Genomic DNA, 24,352 nt, shown 5'->3' with positions numbered 1-24,352 from the left:
GTCACTGCCCACTCCAGTGACATTGTTGTCATTCTCTGAGCTCCAGCTCTGTCACAGAAACTGAGTCACAAACATACCTGGATATTTGTCCCTCTCTCCTTGTTTTAATCAGCTCTATTTTAAGTAGCTTTGCAATACATTTTTTTTTTCTCCAAAATGTTTTCCTGGTAATTACTCGGTCACAATGAGATTTGCTGGTCCTCATTCTGCTGCACACCCAGTCCTGTGTTGGCCCAGCAGAACAGCCTGCCCCGACTGCGAGGGGGGCAGGACTGTAAAGGGAAGAAGGTGTAAAAAATAGAAAACACCAGGCGAGGATGCTTCCAGCTGCGATCCTTGGCTACCTGTGCAGTGATCCACAGGCTGGCAGTGGCTCCCACGGGAACTCCCGGCATGCAGGAGGGCTCAGAGAGGCCCCACCTGCCCAGGGGAGGCAGGACAGCTTGGTGGCCTCAGAGCTTACCCTGTAGCTTTCCTCAAATCATGCATAACGGCTCGCAGAGCTGAAATGTCCATTTATTGACAACAGTAATAATTTAAGATTATAAAAACCCCTTTCAGTGTTGAGTATCAGTGGGCGAGGTTATAAAGAGAAATAAATGGGACTCGAGATGGGACAGGGAAGGATCCTGGGGTCTACTTGAGAGTTCCTGTTTCAGTGACAGCTATTGGTCCTCCCCAGATGGCGATCCTGGGGGGAGGCAGCATCCTTATGCTTCCATTTTAGACTTCAATCTCCAAAGCAGAAAAGATAGTATCCAAGGGGAGGAGGAGCAAAAGAAATAAAAGAAAGGGATCTCAAATTCAAACCCATACAAACAACCTTTCCATTCGGGATTCAACCACTCGCTCAGCACCTCAGGGTTCCCAGCCAGGGAGCGCAGCAGCTTTGCACTGCAATGGGTAAAGTCCACGCAAAGAGGATGTTTTTATTGACAGACAGAGCTCTTTCCCCCCTTTTTCATCACAGAACTTGAGGCTTCTCATCTCTGAAGGACCCAGAGTCTCCGTGTCTTCAGAAATCAAAAGGAAATTCTGGGGGCACTGCTCCTGCCTCATCCCCTCCCCTCGCTCTGCTCTGGAAGCCCCTTTGGCTGCTCACGGTGGCCAGGGAGGGAGGGGGAACAGTGGAAGGGCCCCAGGGACAGAGGGTGCATTAAGATTCATGAGTTGTTCGATGAGTTTTCATTACTTGGTGAGCTGGAGGAAGAGGAGGAGGAGGAGGATGACGAGAAGTTCATCCCTGTGAGTCCTGGGGGGTTTGTGGCAGTGTTTTGTCCACTTAAACTTTTCCGGCAGACGGGACACGTGTCATGCTTTGGGGAGCAGACAAAAAACAAAACAAGAAATACGGGAAACGGGATTAGAAACACAATAGGGGAGCAGCACTCGAGGAACGGGCTGGGATGACACTCCATCCTCTGACCTCAGGCTGCTCGTGCTCAGGCCTCATCATGGAGGTAGGAAAATATTTACAGAAGAGAGCAGGACCAGACAAAGCCCCCAGTGCTGCACACCCCAGGCACTGCCATGCACTCACCTGCTCCAGCCACGGGACGATGCAGCCGTCATGGAACAGGTGATTGCACGGTAACTGCCGCACGTTCTCACCGACTGTGTAGTCTTCCTTACACACAGGGCACTCCAACCCGGAATCTGCAGTGCACAGGGAAAGCCAAACCCAGATGAGTATGAGTAAAGGAGGAGAGAACTACGCACAAAGCCCCCAATTCAGGACTCCTCATCCTTCTCCCCTTCCCCACATCCCTGGCAGGAGGAAAGCTTGGTGCTCTGCAGTCCCCACATCATCACCCCACCTCCTCCAGCCCAGGGTATGCCTCATCCTTCCCTTCCCTTCTGCTTTTCCATCTCTATCCACACTGAACTTCTCACAACCTCCCCAGGGCAAATCCATCCAGCCTACACTGCTCTTTTCTCATGTGAGTGCAACACAGCCCCTTCAGCTCTCTGCCCACTTTGAAATGTTTTATGCCTCAAATGTACAAGCAGACAAAAATTCAAGTCCCAAGAAAACATTACACAGAGCTTCCAGGGAGCACTCTGTGCATGACTCCATGGAGCAGACACGTACCTACGTGCTCCTGTGTGATCTGTATGGTGGGGAGGGCCTGGATCTTTTCTTTGTCCGCTGGCGGCGGTCCAGTGTTTTCAAACTGATTCAGTAACTGGAAAAACAACCGGCCAGGCAGGCAGAAGAGAGAGGTGAGCTCAGCAGCACACAGAATCCACTCGTTTCCTGAGCCAGGGCACTTGGACCCTGCAGTGTGGACCCTTTCCCATTCCAGTCCCTGCAGCCCCTCATTCCCTGCAGCACCACAGGTGCTGTCCTTCGTGCAGCACCGCACAGGAGGATGGAGACTGCGGTGAATCCCACTTTTACCTGTGTGATAATTGCATCCAGGCCGTTGGCACCCCAGGCGTAGTCCATCGGATTTGAGTGCAGGACACCCCTGAAGAGCAAGGACAGCAAGTGAGTTCATCCTGGAGCATCAACGAGACACTGTCAGAGAGAGCAGCACATCCTCCAACTCACCAAGGGCCCAGGCCTAGGTTTGGAATTGTGGTCGGTGCAATAATTCCATTGACCAGCTGCTGGATAATTCTGAAAGACAAGAAAACCAGGATTGTGTAAGAATTAAAGTTTGCTGGCTCCCAGCCCAGCACCCCAGCATGGAGGGAGAGGCTGAATAAGCTGAATACTGTCACACTGTTGGGGCAATTAAAAATACCCTGCAGCAATTGCAATGGCAGCTTATGGAGTGATCAGCACTGGTAAAGTTTGAGTATTTGATTCATAAGGGGACAATTCCTGACATGATGATGAGTGGTTCCCAGGATGCACTTAACAAACATTGTCTGGTGTTCTCTTTTGTTTCCCCTTACAGGAAGTAAAACATTTTTGCAACATCTGGCAATGAGCAGGGAATATTTTCCCACTACAGGACAAACTCCCAGCCACAGTCCATGTCATCGCTCAGCAGAAACAGCCCCAACAGACCCCAAGCAGAAGCTGCCCACAGGCTCAGGTGGGACACACATGGCTCCCACGGCAGCGCTGGAGAGCTTTGGGATGCTGCTCCCATAAACCAGGAGAAAAGGTGAGGAACAACGGGGTTGTCTCCCCAGGTCCCAGAGCAGTTCTCACCCTTCCAGCGTGGGGACGCCCTCGTGCCTGCCCGAGGCTCGGCGCGTGGCCAGGCGGGCGCGGGGCTGCCTGGCCCCGTAGCGGTGCCGGGACTGGTGCTCGCGCTCCCGCCGGTTCTCCGAGTCCCGGTTGTCTTCCGGCTGCACGTTGGACCCGAAGGGAAACTCAAAGCTGTCGTCAAAGAACCCGAAAGCAAACTGGCCATAGCCCGGGGGCAAGGTGAACAAGTGCTGATCCACATTCTGGGAGGGAGGGAGGGAATGCAGAGAACAGACTGTGACAAGAGAAGGAACAGCCTTCGGCTCCCACCGTGTCCCAGCAGCCGCCCACAGCGAACCCCAGGCCTGGGGTGACACTGGGACCAGCACCCTCGGCAGCAGCTCAGTGAGGAACAGACACTGGAACTGCACATGAAAGCAGAAAAAAAAAAAAAAATCACAGTTCCCTGGTTTCTCTTTGGTGTGTCACTGCTGCTTCCGAGCTGAGGCTACTGCATAGCAACACACCCAAATCCTGCTGAGCCCCCTCATGACAGGAATCAGCTACGAGCGATGGTCCTACGTAACAGACGCAGCAAAAATGTGGTATGCAGCGATTTCAGGAGAGCATGTGGAGGATATTAATTCCTCCTTTCCAAATTCTGTCATGATCTGGGGAAGGTTTAAACAATGCACTATTGGAAAAATACTCGATCCAACAGCAAAGCAGAAGGTGTTGGAAGAGAGAAAGGACTTGCTCACCTCGAAAGGATGCCTGCTCTGATCAGTGGCTGACGTAGAGGAGCTGGTCTCATTGTCAGCATTCCTATGGGGAATGAAGAGCACTGATAATCTTCTCATAGCAGCTTCCAAGGCTTTTCTGCCCCCCTCCCATCCCAGGGCAGAGGCAGCTCAACAGAACCTGATCTTCCCTCAGCTGCTGATCTTCTTATTACTCAGATCAGTTTTCCCTCCCTGAACCTTTCATTTTCCAACATCCTCACCCATTTCTCCCTACCCTATTAGATCTTATGAAGCTGCAGAGAAGTGCCTGAACCATGATGTCAAGCGAGGATTTCCCCCACAATCCATCTCAAGCACACCAGCTAATCCTCCGGAGCACCAGGAAGACTTAAGGCACAAACGCTGATCTCTGTGACCCCAAGACATGTAAGTCTAATCTTGAATCAAAGAAACTTCTCTACTGCAGAGGTACATAACCCAATGGCTCAGGATATTGGGAAAACTCTAAATGTTGTCAGACTTCTGCTTTCAGAGCTGCAGGAACACTTCCTGCTCAGAACCAAGCTTTGCTTTCACGGTACCGAAACTGCTGAAATTCAGCAACGACACGACTCTCCCAAGGTCACAGGGAACCACCAAAACAGTCAGGATCAGTCAGGATGGATTTTCAGGCTCCAGGGTTTGTGTGGTCAAACCAAACATCACCTGCTCACTGCAGAAGCCCCAGGCCATGCAGACTACCACAATCAGCAGGCAGCAACACCCACTGCCCCTGGCCCCTGCACTGCCCATGGCCTGGCCTGGAGCTGGTCACAGCTGGGGCCCCACGAATGTGACTGAAACATTTTAAAACATTCCTGCTGCTCCTGCCATCAGTGGCAGCACAGCACAGAAATGCAGATTTCACTGCTCCAGGGCATAGTCCAAAGTCTCAGCCACTACATTTTGCTGCTCATCCTCAACACAGTCACTACTTACGCTGAGGTGTCCGTGTGCTCACCATTCCCAGATCCCTCTCTCTGGGGTTATCTCTGCCCTGATGACTCAGATCAGGTCAGAGCTATCACACAGCACAGGGAAAGCCTCCCTACCACTTCTTTATGTTTGTTTGAAATCAAACCATTCCTGCCCTGCCCCTCAGCAGAGATGTCAGATGCTCAGCATTGCTGTGGTAGACTGGCCTGTGGATGCTAACTCTGCCAACAAAGCACTGTATTCCAAAAGTGAGGAAAGATGAGCCAAAGCTGGGACAGAAGCAACAGAAATGGTGCATTTCATATCAAACATTGCCTTTGAAGTAGGAAGAGAGCAAAGCAACCTGGGCTCACTGGGGCACCAGCCCCTGGGGCAGCACATTACCTTGGCTCCTCGGGAAGCTCTTCAATAAAACCAGACTCACACCGTGGGCAGATGTAGTCCTGCAGGAGAAAACACACCAGGTGAGAGAAGGAAGTGGTACCTCAGAGCTGCAGGGTGTGGCAGGGTGGGAGGGTCCTGCAGTCTGCCATCCCCAGCACATGCCACGGTCCCAGAGCCATAGAGACCTCAAACCCCAACATTTGCCTTCCTGAGCCAGTGGCAGCTCAGCTTAAGAATGATGAGAGTAACACTGTCCCCAGTACAGACACAGCTACCAGCTGATGCAGTTCCAGTGAAGTGAAAGTGAAACCCCCAATGCTCCCTGCACAACAGACCTCAAACTTCGGCCCAGCTGTGCGTTTTAGGAAGCAGAAAACAATGTGGGAATGGTAGCACAGAGTTGGCAACGTCGTGGTGCTCAGGGAGGCTGAGTGGTTCCTGTCACTAACACAGCCTGGGGTTCACAGCACACAGGGACACTCTGGGTCATTCTGCAGCCAGGACCTCCCACTCCCACACCCACAGTTCACTACAGAGACCTGCTGCCACCCCAGTCCCCTGGGCACTGAGCGTGCCAGGACACGCTGAGTGTGCAGCTCCTGTGACAGCCACTTCCTCACGATTCCTGGGGTTAGTGAGGAATTTATCCTCTACTACCAGCCTGTCCTGGGCAGAGCAGCCCAGAATGCTGGAGACCCTGAAAGGGAACTGTTTCACTTTCCAGTGCTCAAGAAACAGCACTGAGCCAATCCCATCCCCTGCCCCACAGCAGGCACACACCACCCCAAATCCCTGGGCTGGCAAGGCTCAGCATAGAAGGCATTTAAGAGCTTCTAAAAATAATGCCACTTCCTTCTGCTGCTGCATTGGAATTGGCACAGTCCTTAGCCAGACTGAGGGATTCCCCCATGGAGTTTGGGCTGTTGATAAGGCCCTTGGGGTCACTCCTCTGGCTCCTGAAGCTGACTCCCGTAAGGCTCCAGGGAAGAGGGAAGGAGCACAGCTTGGAGCCACTGCACATGCTCCATCTGCTCAGGGAAATACCTGCCCAGGGAGCTCTGTGGCTCAGCAACAGATTGGGAGAGGTGACTGCTCCCTCTCCCACACAGGACTCCCCATCTGCCTCTGTGGAACAACCATCTCTGCACCACTGACACCAGGTCTGAGCTCAAGCACTCCTGTGTGAGCACAGGGAACCACAGCCCATGAAAATCCCTGTCCATGGAACCCCCTTTGTGTTGCTTCCCAGCAGCACAAACTGGTGGGGACACACATGGCATGGGGGTGATTGACCGTGGCCTGAGCACCCTGCTGTGTGCTGTGTGTGTCTATGTGCTCACAGCCAGCTCCCAGCACAGGGATCAGCACATTCCTCTGCAGCTGGAACAGCATAAATGTCAAAGTTTGTTGTTTCTCGGGCTGTTTGAGTCCCTCCTTTGGCAGCTCTGGTTACTGCGCCTGCAGACGGTGAGTGAAACCCGAGTGAAACCCGAGTGAACCTGGATCCCCAAAACAAGCTCATGAGCTCAACAGACCTGAGCCCCCAAACACGGCACTCACTCCCTGCCTGGCCCAGTCTGGCCAAGAGTGCCCAGCTGGCACAGCCAGGTGTGCCCAGCCAAGTGCACACAAGATGTGAGCACGGCCCAGCACGGGGTGTTTGAACAGAAAGAAATAACAGATTTTCTGGATTACCCTCTGGCTCCTGCCCACAGCCCATGTGTGCTCAGCAGGAGCACGGTCAGGGGTTTGTCCTCGCTCTTACACACGAGCTGGGAGGCCCTGGCATTGCCCACCCTGGCCCAAACAAGAGGGCAAAAGGACAAATCACGCGTCACAAACCAACCACCCCCGGCACAGAAAGCTCTGCTTGTCCTCAGAGGCTTTTCAAGTTGACTGCCAGCAACCAGCAATGACTTTTGGACACGGTGCTGTGAAAAGTGTCGGGATAAAGAGACCAGCAGGACTCTCCGAATCACATTTAACATCTCAGGAAGCCGAGCAGTGGAGCAAGTGATCCACCAGATCCTCCCCAACAGCCCACACTCCTTTTCCACCCACACCAGGACAAACTCACACACGCCGGATTTTGGTGTGTGATTAAAGCACCTGCCCAGGTGCCTACACAGCACTTCTACCTACGTATTACCGTGCACCTCCCGCTCCCCAGCCACCACCACCGCGGGGCTTCTGTCGTGTTCATTACCCCCTCCTGAAAGACGACCGAGAAGCCCCCCAGCACCGCGGCGCTTCGCCTGGCAGCGGCCGGGCTCAGGCTGCTGGGGCCGGGGGTGTCACAGCTGGACGCCGGGGCTGCTGCCGGACGGACTCCCGCCCCAGACCCAGCCGTTCCCCGCGGGGCGGCTCGAACCGCCGCGGGCCCCTCTGTCCGGGCCCAACAGGGCCGAGCGCCCCTCCCGCCGCGCCGCCCCCGCCGCGGCTCGCCCAGCTGCTGCCCCTCGGCCAGCCTGGCCCGTTCCCTCCGCACATCCTCTCCCCTCGTCGCCGCAGCCCCGTTCCCTCGCTACGGACACCTCCCCCGGCCCCTCTCAACGCCTCCGAGCCCCGGTGCCACGGGTGGAGCCCCACAGGGCATCCCCCCGCCTCCCCGCCGCTCAGGCCCCCTGGGCCCCTCAGGCCTCGCCCCCACGTGCCCGTCCCCTCGGGGCCCCCGCCCGGCCCTGCCCGCGCTCCCGGCCCTCCCCGCCGACCCTCCCTGGTCCCCCGCTCACGGGCAGGCGCGGGGCGATCTCGGCCGAGCAGCAGTGGCAGAAGAACCGGCCCGGCTGCGGCGACGCCTCCGCCATCTTCCCTACCCGCCGGCCCCGCCCCCCGCGCGCGCCGCGGCGCCGACGGCGGCCGAGGGGGGACACGGGACAGGCGCGGCGCAAACGCGAAGGGGAACGAGGGCTGAGGGGGCGTGGCCCATGCGGGGGCGGGGCTGTTGGCAGATACTGTGAGTGGGCGGGGCTTTGCCCATATAAGGCGATGGGCGTGGCCGGGAAAGCGGCGGGACTGGCCCCCGATTCCGGGAACCCCCCCTCATTCCGGGAACCCTACCCCAAATCTTTCCTTCTCCTCTCCGCCCCCGGGCTCCTGATCCCTCTCTCAGCCCCACCTTTAAAGCATCAGATCAAAAGCTGACTTATTTATTTAATTAATTTTTAACAGATGAGAAAAAAATTAGCTGGGGAGAGGTTGAGTCCCCCGAAAGGAGGAATAAAGGGTATTCCCAGTGAAAATCTCGTGAGCTGCTTCAAAATGCAATAGGCCTAAAGGAACTGGAATGTTTAATTTTGGCGGGACACTGTCAGATTGGGTCCTTCTCCCAGACCTTGCCCCTTGGGTGCTGGAGGGTGCTGGGGAGGTTTTCGGGGTTGAGAGGTGGAATCTCGATTTTTGGGACCTGAGAATCCCACCTGGGGCCAGCGTTTTGCCCAGGCTGCAGCTTTTGAGAGAGCAGAGGGTCTGCCTGGCCCTCACTGGGGTCCCAAGGCTCAGGGGCTCACAATTGTGTGGCACTGCGGAGTCCCAGAGTTTTGGGGTGGTGTGACTGGGGAGGTTTTGGGGTATCCACGCAATGCGGTTGTGAGGTTTTGGAGGAGGGGGATGCTGAGGCTGCGGGGCGGGATTGGAGTGGCAGAACTGTGGGATTTTAAGGATTCTGCAGAGCGGGGCTGTGGGGTCTTGGCGTTCGAGCCCCGCTCCCAGCAGGTGGCATCTTCAGCCCAGGATTTGCTGCTCCAGCTTTGCCGGGTGATGGAGCCGGGGAGGGATTTGTGGAGCAGCTCAGGAGCCGCGGAAAGCTCGGCACAGCTCTGCTCCCCGCGCTGCGGGGGGACAGGGACGGGCTGAGCTGTGGTGGGTCGGACGCTGGTGGGACAAAGCGCTTGAGGGCTGGGTCACCGGTCAGCAGCTCCATGGGCTCGGTGGTGCTGCGGGAATTGCAGCTGCGGGACACACTGGCAGAGCTCAGGGGCTGATCGATGATCCCGGCCGCTGATAAGGCATTTATTTACAGGTGATGAGGAAACTGCTGCTCCCGTAAGCCTTTTATTCAGGAGGTGGGTCCAGACAGTGCGTCGTGGCCCAGCCGGGAGCCAGACAGAGCCCGGAGCCTCAGCGCGGAGCCCGCGGCTCCGGATGGGGCATTTCACACCCCAAGGGAGGAAAGCTCCTTCCCTGCGCTCTTCCAGTGCCCTGTTTCACGGTCGGAGGACAAGTTGCCACTTGATCAAATGAGTGCCGGGTGCCTGTGGGATGGGGGGGGAAGGATCCGGCTCCACTGACTTTGTCCCTCTGGAATTCCCTGACGCAGGAGCTGTGGAAGCTGAACTCGTTGGGATGCAAATGGCAGCGGATGTGGAGGCACATGGAGATAAGGGCAGCAGAGCGGCCGCAGCCGCTGCGAGCAAGCAGCAGTGGGAAGGGTCTCCCAAAAGCCCCTCACTCATCTGTTTGCCTCCATGTCAGGACTGCAGCCTCTGCCCATGATCTGCAGCCAAAGTCTCCTGCCCATCCCTCATTGCTGCTGCTGACCATGGAGAGGGAATCGTCCTTCTCTGAGCCCTGAGGCTCCCAGACCACCCCATGCCCTGACTTTGGCCTCAGCCACGATTCCTCCCCACAGAATGCATGAGCATCCCATGGAGACCCTGTCTCTGATGCTGCTCAGGCACCCCAGGATTGGGGGTTCTGTGTTTGGCTGTCCCCTTTCCTTCTGCTGCCTCTTGAGGAAGCTGCATCTGGTCAGGAGCAAATTTGAGTCACCCAGGGAAGGATTTTCCCACGGTGCTGCAGAAAGACAAACTGCACCCTCACCCAAGAGGGCTGACGAGGAGGTGACACCTCCCCAGGTAGTATCGAGTCATCGTTAGACAGAGCCCGCTCCCAAATCGGCCACCCTGCTTGGGAAGGGCAGCAGAAAATATCCCAGGGCTCCCATTGTCTGAGGGGATGGGACAGGGTGGGGGGCTCCCCCAGCAGCTCAGAGTCACCATCCCACCTGGGCTGAGCAGTGGAGGGGACACGAGCCCCAGACAGGGGGTCAAGGGATTCCTCCTGGCCTCTGGATTCTGCGTTCCTAAAGAAAGAGGTGACTGGAGCTGAAGCCCCCACATTGCCCAGGTGTGGGAGGTACAGGGGCAGCTCCAGGCATGGGCTCTGCCTTGAGCCCTGGGAAGCACAAGCACCTCCTGGAGCCAGAGCAGCTTCCAGAGCAATTCCTGCCAAGTGAGAATAACTGGTGCAGCTGGTCTCCCTGCTCCCCTCCACCCCACATCATATATAATTGCCTATTTTAATTAATAAATTGGAGGCCACTCAAAGGAAAGCGGCGAGATTCCTTACAGACACTGCAGGGATTGTCTACCCGCCCCGAGCCAGTCGTGTCACGGCGGATTTGAATCGGTCTCCTTTGAATTTGCTCAGACAGATCGAGAGATTTACATCCCCCACCTCATCTCCTGGAGCCTCACACCTCCAGGCTGTGGGTCCGGATCCCATCTGGCAGTGATCCAGCAGCTCACGGTGACCTGGGAGCAGCGGCGCAGGCTGAGCCCCGTCCTCACCACCACCAGGCTGTGAGGGCTGAGGGACGCTGGTGGCAGGGGGACCCCAGCCCTACGTGGCTCTGATCCCTGACAGAAGGGCTGGTGGCATCTTGGTGGTCCTTTCCTGGCCCACCTTTCCCTGGGAGCAGCCAGAGCAGAGGGGCTCAGGGGAAGTTCATGGTCCCAGGGGGCTGCTTTTGGGCTCCACCAAAAATTTTCCTTTCTCTTTTTTTTTTCTTTTTGGATTCTTTCCCTTTTTTATGCTTGGTTTAAACCATTGTTCTTCAAGGGAAATTTTAATATGAAAAACATGCTTTTCTAACAACTGCTAGCCTGGGCCAAGTAATGAAGCTCTTTGACTGACAGGGGCTGTGTGGCAGATGTGGGCTCCAGGGAGGATGTGACCTGTGGTGGCTCTGCTCTTCCGTGACCCATGGGATGGGGATTCTCCAGGGCCACCAGGCTGGCGAGGCCAGGATGCTGGGATTGTAGTGCCAATGCCATCCATGCCCTCCCTGTGGCTGGTATGGGAGCAGGGCAGCCACCAGCCCGTCCGTCCCACCCCAATAACCAGCACCTTGCTCTGGGAGCGAAGATCAGCGGAGCAGCCGCTGCCCTTCCCGGTGCAGCTCTGCTTCCTTCCGCAGCGCCTCTCCCCAGTCTCACCAAGGAGCCAGGAGACTTTAATGACCCGGGAGGTTTTCCCAACTCCCTGCTCTGCTGGACCCAGTTCAGCCCCACATGGTTGCCCGACGTTCCACGGCGCTGCCAGCTCTCCCCTCGAGGCTCGCTTTGCTCCTGCCCTTCACCGCGGCGGAGGCAGAGTTTGTGCTGGGAGCCCGCACGGCCGCCGGCGCTGACTCACAGCTTGTTTACACTCACACTCACACTCACACACACACAGAGCCTGTGTCACGCGTGGCTGAGCCCCGCCAGGCCAACCCCACCAGGCTCAGCCGTGTAGGCAACGGGATTGTTCCGTAAGGAGCTCGCTAAGGCGGCTGGAAATCGGCGCACATGGACAGGAGAGGTGGAATTGGAGCCATGAGACAGCTGCTCCTTGCTGAGAGACACACGTGGTGGCTTCTCTGGGATGGGATGGGATGGGATGGGATGGGATGGGATGGGATGGGATGGGATGGGATGATTTTGGCTCTGGCTGCTGCTTTCCCATGTCCCAGCCTTCCCAGTCCCCGCTCCATGTTGCTTGCACCTCCTGGCTCCAAGCACTGGCATTTCCCCAGCATGGACAGAGCCCAGAGCATCTCCCATCAGTTCAAGGCAGAGCTGGCGGCACTGAGACCAAAGATTCAAAAAGAAGAGATGTCGGGCAAGTGTGGCTCTTGCTGGGGGCACCCAAAACACTGGAGAGGAGGAGGACATTTCTGAGAAGGGGAGAGGGAGTGAATCCCGCTCAGGGTGATGCTTCCTGGGTTGCTGGGGCCTGCAGGGTGCTGGGGATGCTGATGCCAGCAGCAAGGAGGGGGTCTGGGTCTGGGCCTCAGCAGGAGGGATCAGAATTTGATCAAGAATCAAACAGAATGGGTGATCAGATTTGGAGGGGCGGGTCTTGGGAATGTATGTCAGCCTCCCAACCCTCCCTGCATGCTGGCGCTCCCGCCCTGCCTTCCTTCATCCACAGAAGTGGAAGTGTCCCAGGAACATGAAACGATTACTTGGCGAGGAGAATCCAGCTCAGCACTTCTTGGCATTTGTTCACGGCTTTTCATCTTCAAAGCTCCTTGCAAACATTAGCAAACTAATCCCTGCAACCTTCCTGGGAGATAGCGCAGGATCAAGCAGAGGAGCATTATCTCGCCTCAGCAGATGGGGAAACTGAGGCACGGAGCGGTGACGCTGCCGCCTCGGGGCGCGGGGCGAAGCTCCGTGTCAGCGCTGGGGGTGGAGTGTGCCCATCAAGGTGCCGTCCTGACACTCTCTCCCCAAACAAGCACTGAGTCAATTCACTGGGCCGGAGCCGTGAGGATACGGGAGAAAATCCCGCCCCAGGGTGAAGGCTGCCGGCAGCGGCCGCGGGGCCGTGCCCTCGGCTCACGCCTTGCTCTGGCCACTCGCCACGTGCTCCAAGGGATGTGACCGAGGCTCCATCCCGTCCCCCTTCTCTGGGTGCACACTGAGCTCTAGCGCTGGCCCTGCTGTGCTGAGCCTGTCCCCGAGGGCTCCTGGAATCCCACGGATAAACCTGAGCTGGGGCTGTGGAGCCCCCACCAGCAGCCCCTCTCCCCACTGCGGTGTTTGGCAGCATCTCTGCTTGCATGAGAGAAACTGGGGCATCCCACTGCGGTGAGGAGAGGAATGGGGCCAGGATCACCTCGTTCCGACAGGGAAATGCCAACATCCAGGGCCCCGGCCAACACCTGCCCACAGATCCACGCCGGCGGTATGAAACCTCTGCCCTGACCCTGGGCTCTTCTTCTCAATAGAACATCTTGTTGCAAATTGCAGCTCTAATTGGTTTAGCAGAGTTTAATTAGCCTGAAGTGATGAGAGAGGCGAGATTCCCTCCTTAAAGGAGCCCAGCAGCAGCATGCAGAAGCTGGGGTTTGGAGGGAGGACGGTTGGGTCTGAACCTTGTCCCAAAATCCTGCTGCAGCCTTGACCCAGCGTGGCACCAGTGCCCAGAGGAAAGGTCAGATGTGAAGCCACCATTCACTGTGCTCCAAAGGGCTCCTTTGTCCCTGCTCCAGCGCCTCCCACCACTCCCAGCCCTGGCCCAGGGGTTCCTCTGTCTCCCTTTGGGTGCCGCAGGGCAGCTTTCCCTCAGGCCAGCTCCTCGCCTCACTCACTCCGTGGGTGCTGCTGGGGCTCAGTCACGCCCTGGGGTGTCTGTGGGGTTCAGGGAGGCAGCATTACCCTGTGTGTGGGACTGGCCAGTGGAATTTTGCTCCCAGCTTTGCTCGAGAACCAGCCTTGGGGCTCGTCTGCGGTATCACCACAGGCAAGTTGCTTTAGCCACAGCCAGGACAGAGGCAAGCAGAGCCCTCAGCATGGTTTTCCTGGGGGCAGGGCAGCCTCATCAGGACTCTGAGCACCCTTTGGCTCAGGGACCTGGCCACCAGGCTCCTTCTGCCTGGCCATCAGGAGCCTGGCTGCTCCCTTACAGATGCAGCAGCTCCTGCTGCTCCGAGCAAGGTCTGACCCCTTCCCTGCCAGAGACGGCGGTTGTGCAACCCCACTCGCAGCCAAGGAAAATCCCTTCCTGGCCTCTGCGAGCTTCTCTCGCATCCTGGAGCATGTGAGTGAGTGCATCACCACCCACTCGCTCACGGACATCCCGCTTGGAAGTTTGGCTCCCCAGCCCTCTGCCCTTACATGGGCAACCGCTCCGAGGCGGCCGAGTGAGCCTGGGTCACACCAGCCAGGACAGGGCTGGGAGCAGCGCCAGGGCCAGGAGCACACTGGGAGCCTGGTGGTGAGGGGCTGCTGGCTCTGTCCTTCCCCCCAGGAGCCTCCACAGTCCGTGTCAGTGTTCCTGTCCCCACCTCACACTGTCTGGAGGTGCCAGGTGCTGCAGGGCTCCTGTACCTGCAGATGGCACCGATGCCACCTGGGATACACCCGGCCCTCCCCATTCCCGACCCCTCCCTGGGGGTGCAAAGGGCTGTGAGTGGAGAAGGGAGAGAAGATTTCCCTTGTTGAGAGCCAGCCTGCTGGCTGGAGGGATGGAGGGAGGGATGGAGATGTGGCAGTGCCAGTGACATTGTTCTCTGTTGGTGCTGGCACATGGCATTGCACCCGCTCCCCCTGTTGTGGGACCCAGGCTGTTCCATGTCCCACTGGACCAAAGCTGTGTCCAGCCCCATCCCACGCCAAACCAAGCTGCTCGTGCTGTGCTGGCACCACTCAGAGCCAGGAGGCTGCTGCTGGGCTGGAGGGGTGGTGCAGGGTCCCGTGGGCCTTGTGGCCGGGGCCCCTCTCTGAAAGAGCCCGGCTCAGCCCTGCCGAAAACATGACCTCAGCTGGGGCCAGTGCACGGGGTGAAATGTTCCTCAGCTGTGCAGCCAGGAGCTGGACAAGGCGCTTGGGGCTGGAGAGGGCCATGGGATGTGGCAGAGAGCCCTGTGTCACCGGCGCTCTGCCTGGGGAGCGGGGTGATGGTCCCAGGTGCATCCTGACCCCCCTTCACACCGGTGGGTGATCTCCTTGTGGTGGCACCAAGCAAGGAGCAAGGCCAATCCTGACCTGCCTTGCCCTGAGTTCTCTGCTGTCCTCCCATGTCCTGTAGGAGCCCCACAAAGCCTGGGAGCCCCAGAAAGCCCGGCAGTGCTGGCCCAACTGCAGCTCCCCAGCCCAGGGGAACTGTTCAGGAGCCAGAGGAAGCAGTCCTCGTGGTGACAGGGACATCTGTGGAGGACAGGGGCAGCACATGCCACAGGGGTACGGCCCCATAACTCTTCACCTTCCTCTCCTTGCCTGGCAAGGCTCAGGGTGGTGCCTCAGTTTCCCTCTGTGTGTTGGGGGTGATGTTGGGTACCAGCCGAGCTGTGGGAGTGTTTGGGGAGCAGAGATGAAAGGAGCCACAGAAGAGACAGCCCACACCGTGCCCCTGCTGCCAGCCAGGGCTGCTTTGGGAGGAGGCAGGTTCGGGTTCATGCGAGGATGGGTGGGGAAGGCACAGGGCCGGGCAGGGCAGCGCTCTGGGGTCCCCCACGCCTCGGGGTCTGCCCAGACACTGCTCTGCTCCGCCCCACCCCGACCACAGAAGGCACCCCCAAACCTTCCCCGACCCATCTCAGTGCCGGGGTGCCGGTCCCCGCCCTCTCCGGGGGTCGCACGGACACGACCCCCCCGCCCGCCCGCTCGGTGACGATCGGACCCTCATTGCCTCCCGCCTCCCCCCCGCGCTCATCCCCCTCGCTGCCCCCCGACTCCACCGCCGCTGCCCCCGCCCCGGCCCCCCCGCGCCGCCCCGCCCGGTGATTCACGCCGCCCCGCCGCTTTATAGCTCCGCCGGCCCCGCCGCCGCCTCACAGCAACAGGTCACCGGAGCGCCCCGGCCCGTCCCGGCCCGTCCCCGCCCGGCCCGGCCATGCCGCTGCGGCTGCTGCTCTGCCTGCTGGCGCTCTGCAGCCCCGCCGCCGCGCACGGTAAGAGCCACGGGGGTCCCGGTCCCGGCGGGGGTCCCGGCGCAGTCCGTCGGCCCGCTCCGCCCCGGCCGCCGGTAACGCCGCTCCCGCCGGCAGGTGCTCGGGGCGGGGGCGGCCCGGCCCGGGGTCTCGGTGCCGTTATCGGCCGGCAGCCCCGGGCACCGCTGTCCCGTCCCGCCGGGCGGATGCCGGGCTCTCGGCGGCGCAAAGCCGCTTTACCGGGCGGAGCGGCGGCTGCCGGCCGCTCGGCGGTGTCGCTCGGGTGTCCCGGTCCCCGCCGTCCCTCCGTCGGGAGGGTCCCGTGGCTGCGACCGCCCGGGTCCCGCCTGGCTCCGCTGCCGCGTCCCGAATCGCGGCGGTGCCGCTGCCCGGCCCCGGCATCCCGCAGCCGGTGTGTCCCGGGGGATCCCTGTCCCCGGGCTGAGAGCGGCACAGTCGGCTCGGGACTGCGTGTCCCCGGTGGGACGGGCCGGGAGCGGGGCCGGTCCATGACCAGGGTGTGGAATTCGGAGCTTGGACCCTCCCGGTTCCGCTGCCGGTGCTAGCGGCTTTCGCCGTGCCTGGGCGGCGTCGGGACACCGGGAGAGGCCGTCCCGAGACCCCGGAGCGGGGCTCTATCAGCCCTTCCCAGCGTCTCGAAGCCGTGCGGTGCCGCCTCTCCCGCAGCGGCGCGGGAGTTTCCACCTTCCCCTCGCACGATGCTGAACGTTCCGTGGGGAGTGGGGGCCGCGCGGTGTTGTAACGGGAAATTGAAGCTTGGAGGAGCAATTGGACAAATCCGTGGAGGATAAACCCCGATGGCAGCCGCGTGCTGGAGCGGCTGGTGCTGCCCGAGGTGTCCGGGCACCGGTCCCCGCAGCACCAGGGTTTGCTCCATCCACGGCTGCCCCGCGGACGCAGCCGGGCTGGGAGCCCCAAGTGCTTGTGACCGAACCAGAATCGTGTGCGTGGGGAAAGAGGGGGGTACAGGGGGTCCAGGGCGGGGACGGGCTCCGCTTTGGAGCAGGGTGAATCCTGCTTAGGAGAGGAGCGACTCTCGCCTGGCAGCGCAAGACCCGTCCCTGCCCCCATCCCTCCCTTCCATCTTTCGCCGTTTAGCAAACCTCAAGCACAGCTAATGAGAGCACGAACCCAAATAAGCGTCACAAGAGGCTGGTTTGCAGAGGCGGAAATTGCAAAGAAATCACTCACAAAAAAAAAAAAAAAAAAAAAAAATCATCTAACTGATTTGCTGGTGGGTCATGGAACAAACAGGCTTTTGAGTCAGAGGGATCCGGTGCCACGGGTCTGGCCCAGACCCAAGGGCTGGGGCAAGTGCCCTGTGCTCCAGCCGCTGGCTCAGATGCTCCTTGCAGAGGCTGTGGGTGTCAGGCTCCCGCGTCAGGGAACAGTTCCATCCCTCTGTGGGGCCACTGGAACATGCCAGGAGATCCAGCCCTCACAGCTGCCCCCCACTGGCCCCTCTCTGTCTGCTGCCCTGGGCTGGGACCCCCTCTCTGTGGGGCCAGGCAGGAATTGGGTAGAGATGCAAGGAGGGAGGGTAGGGCAAGGGAGAGGCGAGCTACAAGCCCAGATCCTGGCTGGCACCCTGGGCATCTCCCAGAGCATCACGGGGAGCACTGGGATAACTGGTCCATCCCTGTGGTCCACATGCTGGATTTGGAGCCTGTTGGCCACAGCATTGGGGTGGCTGTAGGGACACTGAGTTGCCATGCCAGGGACCCTTGGGGATGCCTGCTCTGGGACGGCTCTTGTGCCACAGGAGCCAGCACAGAGCATCTCTAGGTTCCCCAACTTGTCCCAGGTACTGGAGTGGTCCCTGTGTCTCTGCCCCAAGGTGGTCCAGCCACAGCCAGGATCTTGCTGCCCTTCACAGCGGTCCTGGCACAGCAGGGATCCCTCACCCTCTGCCCTCTCTACAGGTGGAATCTGCTGGCTGCAACAGGGGAAGGAGGCCAAGTGCACCATGATCCTGAAGACAGGCGTGACGTGGGAGGAATGCTGTGCCAACGGCAACGTGGATGTGGCCTGGTCTAACTACACCTACCCAGGCAACAAGATCAGCCTGCTGGGCTTCCTGGGGCTGGTGACCTGCCACCCCTGCAAAGGTGAGGAGGTTGGGGGGTGAGAGGCTGCTGTGGGGCTGAGCTCTGCCCATGGGGAATGTGTGGCGCCCTGGGGGCAATACTCAGAGTCTGCAGCTCCAGGTGATGCAGCAGCACAGAGCTGGGCTGCCCTTCACCAGACAGGGCTCTCCTTGGTGGTCTGGGACAGCACAGGGACCCCAGGGACTGCTGACCCCCCTGCTCCTGCTGCTGCAGCTCCTGGATGGATGCTGCTGTGGATCAGGGCTGGCGGGACAGCCTGTGTCCCCCGGCTGCTCTCGGCACTCTGTTTTGAGTGTATTTTAGTTGCTGTCCCAGTGGAGAGGGATGCATGACCCAGGTCTTGGCTGGGCAGCCAAGTGCAGGGAGAGGATCTGGGGCTGGCTGTTCCCAAGTTAACCCCTCTGCTCTGGGGCCTCCCTCCCCTGCCCTCACCACGGCTGCTCAGAAGGAAACTTCGTCAGGTTTTTCTAAGGAAAAAAGATCTATTTCTTCCCCTCTGTTGCCCCTCGCTCCTCCCAGCGCGTGTGTGAAATGGCTTTATGTAACGGGCAGTTCCAGAAGTGGAAACTCTCCAGCTGTGAGTTCCAGCCCCGCCAGATGTTTTGGCGTGTGCCGGAGCTGCGGATCCTCCAGCACTTGCGTGGCTGTGTGAGAACACACTCAAGGACCTGCCGCCCGCAGGAGGCAGGAGCAGGGCTTTGGAAGGTCATGTTGTTATTTGCTTAAAGGGGAAAAGGTTTTTAACAAAGCCACTTCCCCCAGCGCCCTGCACCCCTCAGCACTGCCACAATGGCAGCTCCTCAGGGCTGTCCTGCTGTAGCTTGGGGCCACACACTGCGCCAACCAAAAGCTGAGTGAGATCCTGGCCTTGGCCCCATCCCTGCTTGGAAGGAGCTGGGAGCACTGGGACCCTCTCCAGGGGCTCCCCTGTGCTGGAGGCAAAGTGCAGTGGGGACAGGCAGCCCTCAACCAGGAGTCTGCACTCACCTCACTTATCTCTGTCAGGAGGATGGGGGACACAGTGGGGGCTGCAGTGGCCACAAACCGTGGTGGGGGCTGTGGTTCCTGGGGTTTATTCGTGTCTGGCAGCAGGATCTTTGAGGAAACCGCTGGAGAGCCTGGCCAGCACATGCACCACAGCCCCGCACCCTCAGCCAGCCCCTGCCTGTCCCATCCAGATGGAGCTGGTGCTGCTCCTCACCAGGCTCCAGAGGCCTTGGAAGAGGGCGGATAAGAGGAGCTGTGCTCCCACTCCCCGGGCTTGCGAGGCTGGGAGAGGTTACTCCAGGATAAAGTGGGCTGCAGCCCAGGGATGGTGCTGGCCTGACCCTGGGGGCTCTGCAAATGGGTCTCTGGGGGAAGGTGAAATTCCTGGCTCCAGCTGCTGGAGACACAGTGTCCCCCCCAAGGACCCAGTGCAGGGGGAAGCCAGGCTGCAGGGCTCTCCAACTGCTCCAACTATCCCTTGCTGAGATAGCCTGGATCACTGGACTCTGCTCTGCTGGCAGCATCTCAGAGTGGAGGGTGATGAGGGTCTTGTTTGCTCTGGCAGCCCCGGGACACAGAGCTGTCCCCTCTGTCCTGGGGTCCCCCAGTCTCAGCTTTTTCTTCCCTGTGACAGGCCCCAGCTATGGAAATCAGGGAGCAAAATGGGAAAGTGTTTCCCAGCAGGGAATTTCCCCCAGAGACAGCTGAGCCAAGCAGACAGGGAATTTCCCCTTCTTTCTTCTTCTCCTTCTCCTTGTCCTCCTCTTTCTCTTTCTCCCCCTCCTCCTCCTCCATGTCTTCTGAGGTGGCCCATCTCCCACAGGGAAATCCCCCTCTGTGCCTCCCAGAGCTCCCAGCACACACCCTGTCTGCCAGGATCCTTCCTGCTGGGGGTGAATCCCCATCTTGGGAAGCCTTTTGGTCCTGCCCTGGGTTCAACTTCGTGGGTGCTGCTGGGTCCCGGCAGTGCCCGTGTCCTGGGAGCTATGGGGGTGGTTTTGGGGTGAGGGATGTGTTTGCTTTAGGAGGCAAAGGGGAGTCCAGCTGCCTCAGCCAGAGCCCCCCAACCCTGCTGCTGACCCCTTTGCCTGTCTGTGCAGAGGCATCAGTGTCTGGGCCTCCAGACTCCAGGACAGGCCCCTGCTTGGAGCTGGTGGCCCCTCTCCATCCCCGCTGGCGTGGGCACGGTCCTGGGGCACTGGCAGGACCCCCTGAACCTGGCCCCCGCGCTGGCCGGGAGGTGACCCAGGGGGACAAAGCATCTGCCTGTCTGGGGACCGGCGCTGGCTGCTGCCTCCCTCTCTTGTGTTCCAGTCACGGAGAGAGACAGGGCCGGGCATTGTCTGCTGGGAGCGGCATTCCCGATCGCCCGGACAACTCGCGAAGCCCGGCTCCTTCTGGAGGAACTGGGGCCTTGTAGAGATAGATTTTTCCATTGCACAAGAAAAAGAAATGTCTCCTTCCAAAGAATAAATAGATGGGAAGGAGTGAGCTGGTGCTGAGCGGAGCCGGGGCTCCGGCTGGGGTGAGCACTGGAGGATTGCGTGGAGTCGCAGCCAACGACCTGCTCCTTGGAGCTGAGCAGATCCAGATGCTGCTGGGACAGCTCGGCGTCAGCACGTGTGCTGTGACCCGGGGGGCGTTTGGGACCTGTCCCTGTCCCACTCGGTGTCACACTGTGGGGCTAAGCAGGACAAACCCTGCCCTGGTGGGTGACAGCCCGTGCCGCGTCCTCACGTGCTGCTGCCCTGTGTCCCCAGAGAGCTGCGAGGGGGTGGTGTGCGGCCCCGACAAGGTGTGCAAGATGAAGCACGGCCGTCCCCAGTGTGCCTGTGCCCCCGACTGCTCCAGCCTGCCCCGCAAGCTGCAGGTCTGTGGCTCCGATGGCTACACCTACCGGGACGAGTGTGACCTGCTGACGGCCAAGTGCAGAGACCACCCCGACCTCGAAGTGATGTACCAGGGCAAATGCAAAAGTAGGTGCAGTCCTGCCCCACTGCATCCCATCCCCATCCTGTCCCTGTCCTGACCCTGTTCCCTGTGGTACAAGGAGGGAATGTCTGTCCCGGTACAGGGCCCTGCAGGACGTGGGGCTCACTGCCCCTTGAGGGAACACTGCAGCTTGTTGGTGAAATGGGGTTTGGCCTTGCTGCAGGCTGAGCAGTAACAGTCCCTAAAATGTCATTTACAAACGTCAAGCCCCTTTTTTTCCTCTTTTGTAAAGAGTGCAGCGATCCTCCCAGCCCTGCCAAGAGCTGTCAGAAGGATTATGGTTATTTTTCCAGCCCTCCTTTCTGGAAGGCTTTGCCTGTCGAGCTCTGGGCTGCGCAGGGAAACGTGGGGCAAGAAATGGGAGTTGGGAGCTGCAGATGCCAAATCTTCCAATCCATCAGGGAAAGAGAGGAGGGTGGAGGGACGATGGGGGTGCATGAGCCTCCACCCACCCCAGCAGAGCCCTGTGCAGGGCCTGATCCTGCTGCGTAGGCTCCCTCCACCCCCGTGCGCCCTCGTTCCAGCGCTGGGTCTGCTCCAGGGTGACCCTGCCCTTCCCTCTCGCCGGGGCCAGCACGGCAGCTGCCAGCCTGGCCGCAGTGGCTGCTGCTTCCCTGCCAAGGCACCTGCGTGCGGCCGCTGGCCCAGCCGGGTCCCGCTGCGCCGAGCGGGCTCAGCCCCGCACTCCGCTGCTGCAGCTGGACCTCGGCTCCTCCCGCGTGGCAAAGCTCTGGCCAGGGCCGAGCCTGGGGACTCAAGGTCATGAGCTCCCTTGTGCTCAGGATGCCGGCCCCTGCCAGCTCCTGCCCTTGGGAACATCACTGATGGGGCAGATCAGGACCCTCCGGCCTCTGGCTCTGCTCTGTTCCCTGGTAGCAAAAGGAGGGAGGGGGCTGCGTTTCCCTGGGATGGTGCCCAAAGCCTGCCTGGGGTGAAGTAGCTGTGGGAAGGGGTTGGCCGTCCCTGGGATCACTCCAACCCTGTGCTTCCCTGCAGAGTCCTGCTCCAGCGTGGTGTGCCCTGGCACCCACACCTGCGTGGTGGACCAGACAGGCAGTGCCCACTGTGTGATGTGCCGGACAGCCCCCTGCCCTGAGCCCACCAGCCTGGACCACGCTCTCTGTGGCAACAACAACGTCACCTACCCCTCGGCGTGCCACCTGCGGCGAGCCACCTGCCACCGTGGCCGCTCCATCGGCGTGCGCCACTACGGGAGCTGCTCAGGTGAGCAGGGCGGGGCAGGGGGCAGCGGGCACGGACCCCCAGCGCCTGCTCACCCCTCACACCCCCCTCACCACCTCTCTCTGCTTCCAGCTGCGGCCAAATTCTCCGCAGAGACGGACAGCGTGGAGGAGAACTATGTGTGAATCGTCCCTCGGCCGAGCCGGAGCTGGGAGACAGGGGCATTATGTGTATATTGTACAAACCATATACTTGATATTTATTAAGATAAAAAGATTCTTATTTATCCCTGTGTATGTTAAGCAGTCGCAGGGGGCTCGATTCCCATCCTGCCGGCCAGGGAGCAGGGAAGGGGGCTCATGGCTGGAGCAAGGCTGAGATGCCCTGGGATGCTCCGGTGCCCGCCTGGTGCCCGGCAGAGCGGCCCTTCCCTGCTGCCGGTGTGGTGTGGAGGGGTGTCCGTGGGCCCCCCCCACGTGTCCTTGGCCGGCAGCCCTGGGCCTATTTATTTTTGGATTAATTCTCGGTACTCTGCTGACGTTTCTGGCCAGGACCTCAAGGTCTAGAGGGAATCTGCGCTTTTGCCTTCCCCGAGGGGCTCGGCCCCAGCTGCCAGTGGCAGGAAAGGCAGTGCACGCTGCATCAGATTGGAGAGAGATAGATATATATTTTTATATACATATATATAAAAAAATATATGTACGTTATTGTCTCCTAAAGTTTCAGCATGTGTGTGTTCAAATGGATTTCAGTTTAGGTTCTCCTAGGCCCATTCAGACCAGGCTCCCACCATCTTTGGAGGTGACGCCGGTGCCCGGAGGGCTGGTGCAGTGGCAGCCCTGGCTGGGGAGCACAACCGTCCCCCTACCCAGAGCCCATCGCCCGGGGCAGCTGCCCCCAGCCCCCCTAATGCCTGCCTGCCAGAACAGCTTTGGGCACAGCCCAGGCTCTGGGGGGAGCTGGCCCTGTCCCCCCCACCCCAGAACCCCTCACCGCGGCTGCGTAGCCCCGCACCCCCTGCTCTGCCCACACCTGTATTTATTTTTACTCCTTCTCTCATTTCTTCCGTTGTCACCTGTGTAAATACCAGCTCAGCTCTGACACCAAAAAGCTCTTGACTTTATATAAATATCATATATATATATTATATATAAAAAATACCTTATTTTCTATTTTTGTATGATTGGGTTCTGACCCCCGAGGTAGACGCTTTGGGAACATCCACATTCCCTATTCCATATTGTTGGGGCATTTTACGGCTGTGTTATGATTTGGATTACAATTAAAAACCAGAATAAACAGTGGTGCGTGTCCGGTTTTGTTGGCGGGTTCTGGGGTTGCAGGAAACGTTCTCCTTGGGGCTGTGCATCCACACCAGGGCTTTGGGATGCGGGGAGCCCCCCGCAGCCATGAGGAGCTGCATCCCATCTGCTCCAGCTCCGTGCTGGGGTTTTGCAGCCCAGCTGAGGCTGCTCTGTGCGGTGGGAGGGAAGGGGAGAGCGGGGAAGAGCAACCCGCGACTCAGATAAATCTGTTCCCAATCTCGGGCCGTGCCATGAGGGTTTGGTATTTCACAAAACAATTCCTGCCGGTAATTGGGTCCCGATGTGGGATGTTTCCCGGGCAGCAGCCTGCGGCTTGGCGCACTGAGCTCCATGGGAACTGCTGCCGGATCCCCCTCGGCCGCATCCCCTCTGCCGGGGGGCCGGCATGGCACAGCCCCTGACCCCCGGCCAATCCCCTCAGAGCCGTGACCGGCCCGGGAGCGCATCACAGAGAACCACGGAACCATCTGGGCTGGAAAAGACATCTCAGATAACCCAGGGTGGGCATGGGGGGCTCTCCTACAGCCCCTCTCTGCTCGCCCAGCTCAGCAGCATCCCCCTGCTTATGGGGATGGGTGTCCGGGAGTTCTCAAAACTCTGCCGGTGCCTCTGTAGGTGCCACCACACGCGTGTGTGGCCTGTGTTCCTGCACGGCCGCCCGCAGCGCTTCCTGCCCAGGGCAGCTCCCGCTCCTGCCCCGCCGCAGGCTTTGGCCCCGGAGCGGCTGCCGGGTGGCTCCGTGCCGGGCCCGCGGGCACGGGCTGCGGCGGCAACGGCAGCTCCTGTGATGAGCGGGAGATTTCAGCTCCCAAAACACGGCTGTGAGTCAGGCGCCGCCTTCCCACCGGTTT

The 24,352-nt window shown here is 59.6% G+C and overlaps 2 protein-coding genes across 2 annotated transcripts; one reads left to right on the top strand and one right to left on the bottom strand.

Moving 5' to 3' along the window:
- Positions 1-91: 91 nt before the first annotated feature.
- On the bottom strand, positions 92-8,137 carry RNF126 (ring finger protein 126). Its single transcript, XM_058858369.1, has 9 exons — positions 7,980-8,137; positions 5,248-5,306; positions 3,907-3,970; positions 3,167-3,408; positions 2,555-2,623; positions 2,402-2,471; positions 2,093-2,186; positions 1,541-1,656; positions 92-1,316 (listed from the first exon to the last, which is right to left on the bottom strand). Exons 1-9 carry the CDS (start codon positions 8,052-8,054, stop codon positions 1,164-1,166), a joined length of 942 nt encoding a protein of 313 aa, XP_058714352.1. The 5' UTR covers positions 8,055-8,137; the 3' UTR covers positions 92-1,163.
- A 7,644-nt stretch (positions 8,138-15,781) lies between these two features.
- Positions 15,782-23,477, top strand: FSTL3 (follistatin like 3). Its single transcript, XM_058858352.1, has 5 exons — positions 15,782-15,907; positions 17,830-18,015; positions 20,763-20,978; positions 21,991-22,218; positions 22,309-23,477. The coding sequence occupies exons 1-5, from the start codon at positions 15,850-15,852 to the stop codon at positions 22,359-22,361; spliced, it is 741 nt and encodes a 246-aa protein (XP_058714335.1). The 5' UTR covers positions 15,782-15,849; the 3' UTR covers positions 22,362-23,477.
- The last annotated feature ends 875 nt before the right edge of the window (positions 23,478-24,352 follow it).

The sequence above is a fragment of the Poecile atricapillus genome, chromosome 28, assembly GCF_030490865.1.
Source record: "Poecile atricapillus isolate bPoeAtr1 chromosome 28, bPoeAtr1.hap1, whole genome shotgun sequence".
NCBI classification, from domain to species: Eukaryota; Metazoa; Chordata; class Aves; order Passeriformes; family Paridae; genus Poecile; species Poecile atricapillus.
Note: the sequence above shows the minus strand (reverse complement) of the source record. Positions and strands in the feature narration are given on the sequence as shown.

Excerpts from the sequence above, each read along its gene's own strand:
- RNF126 (XM_058858369.1), bottom strand. The coding sequence starts at position 8,054 with ATGGCGGAGGCGTCGCCGCAGCCGGGCCGGTTCTTCTGCCACTGCTGC. Across the intron at positions 2,624-3,166 it reads GGCGTCCCCACGCTGGAAGG|AATTATCCAGCAGCTGGTCA; the intron begins GTGAGAACTGCT and ends CTTGTCTTTCAG. Across the intron at positions 1,317-1,540 it reads TCGTCCCGTGGCTGGAGCAG|CATGACACGTGTCCCGTCTG; the intron begins GTGAGTGCATGG and ends TGCTCCCCAAAG.
- FSTL3 (XM_058858352.1), top strand. The coding sequence starts at position 15,850 with ATGCCGCTGCGGCTGCTGCTCTGCCTGCTGGCGCTCTGCAGCCCCGCC. Across the intron at positions 15,908-17,829 it reads CAGCCCCGCCGCCGCGCACG|GTGGAATCTGCTGGCTGCAA; the intron begins GTAAGAGCCACG and ends CCCTCTCTACAG. Across the intron at positions 22,219-22,308 it reads CCACTACGGGAGCTGCTCAG|CTGCGGCCAAATTCTCCGCA; the intron begins GTGAGCAGGGCG and ends CTCTGCTTCCAG.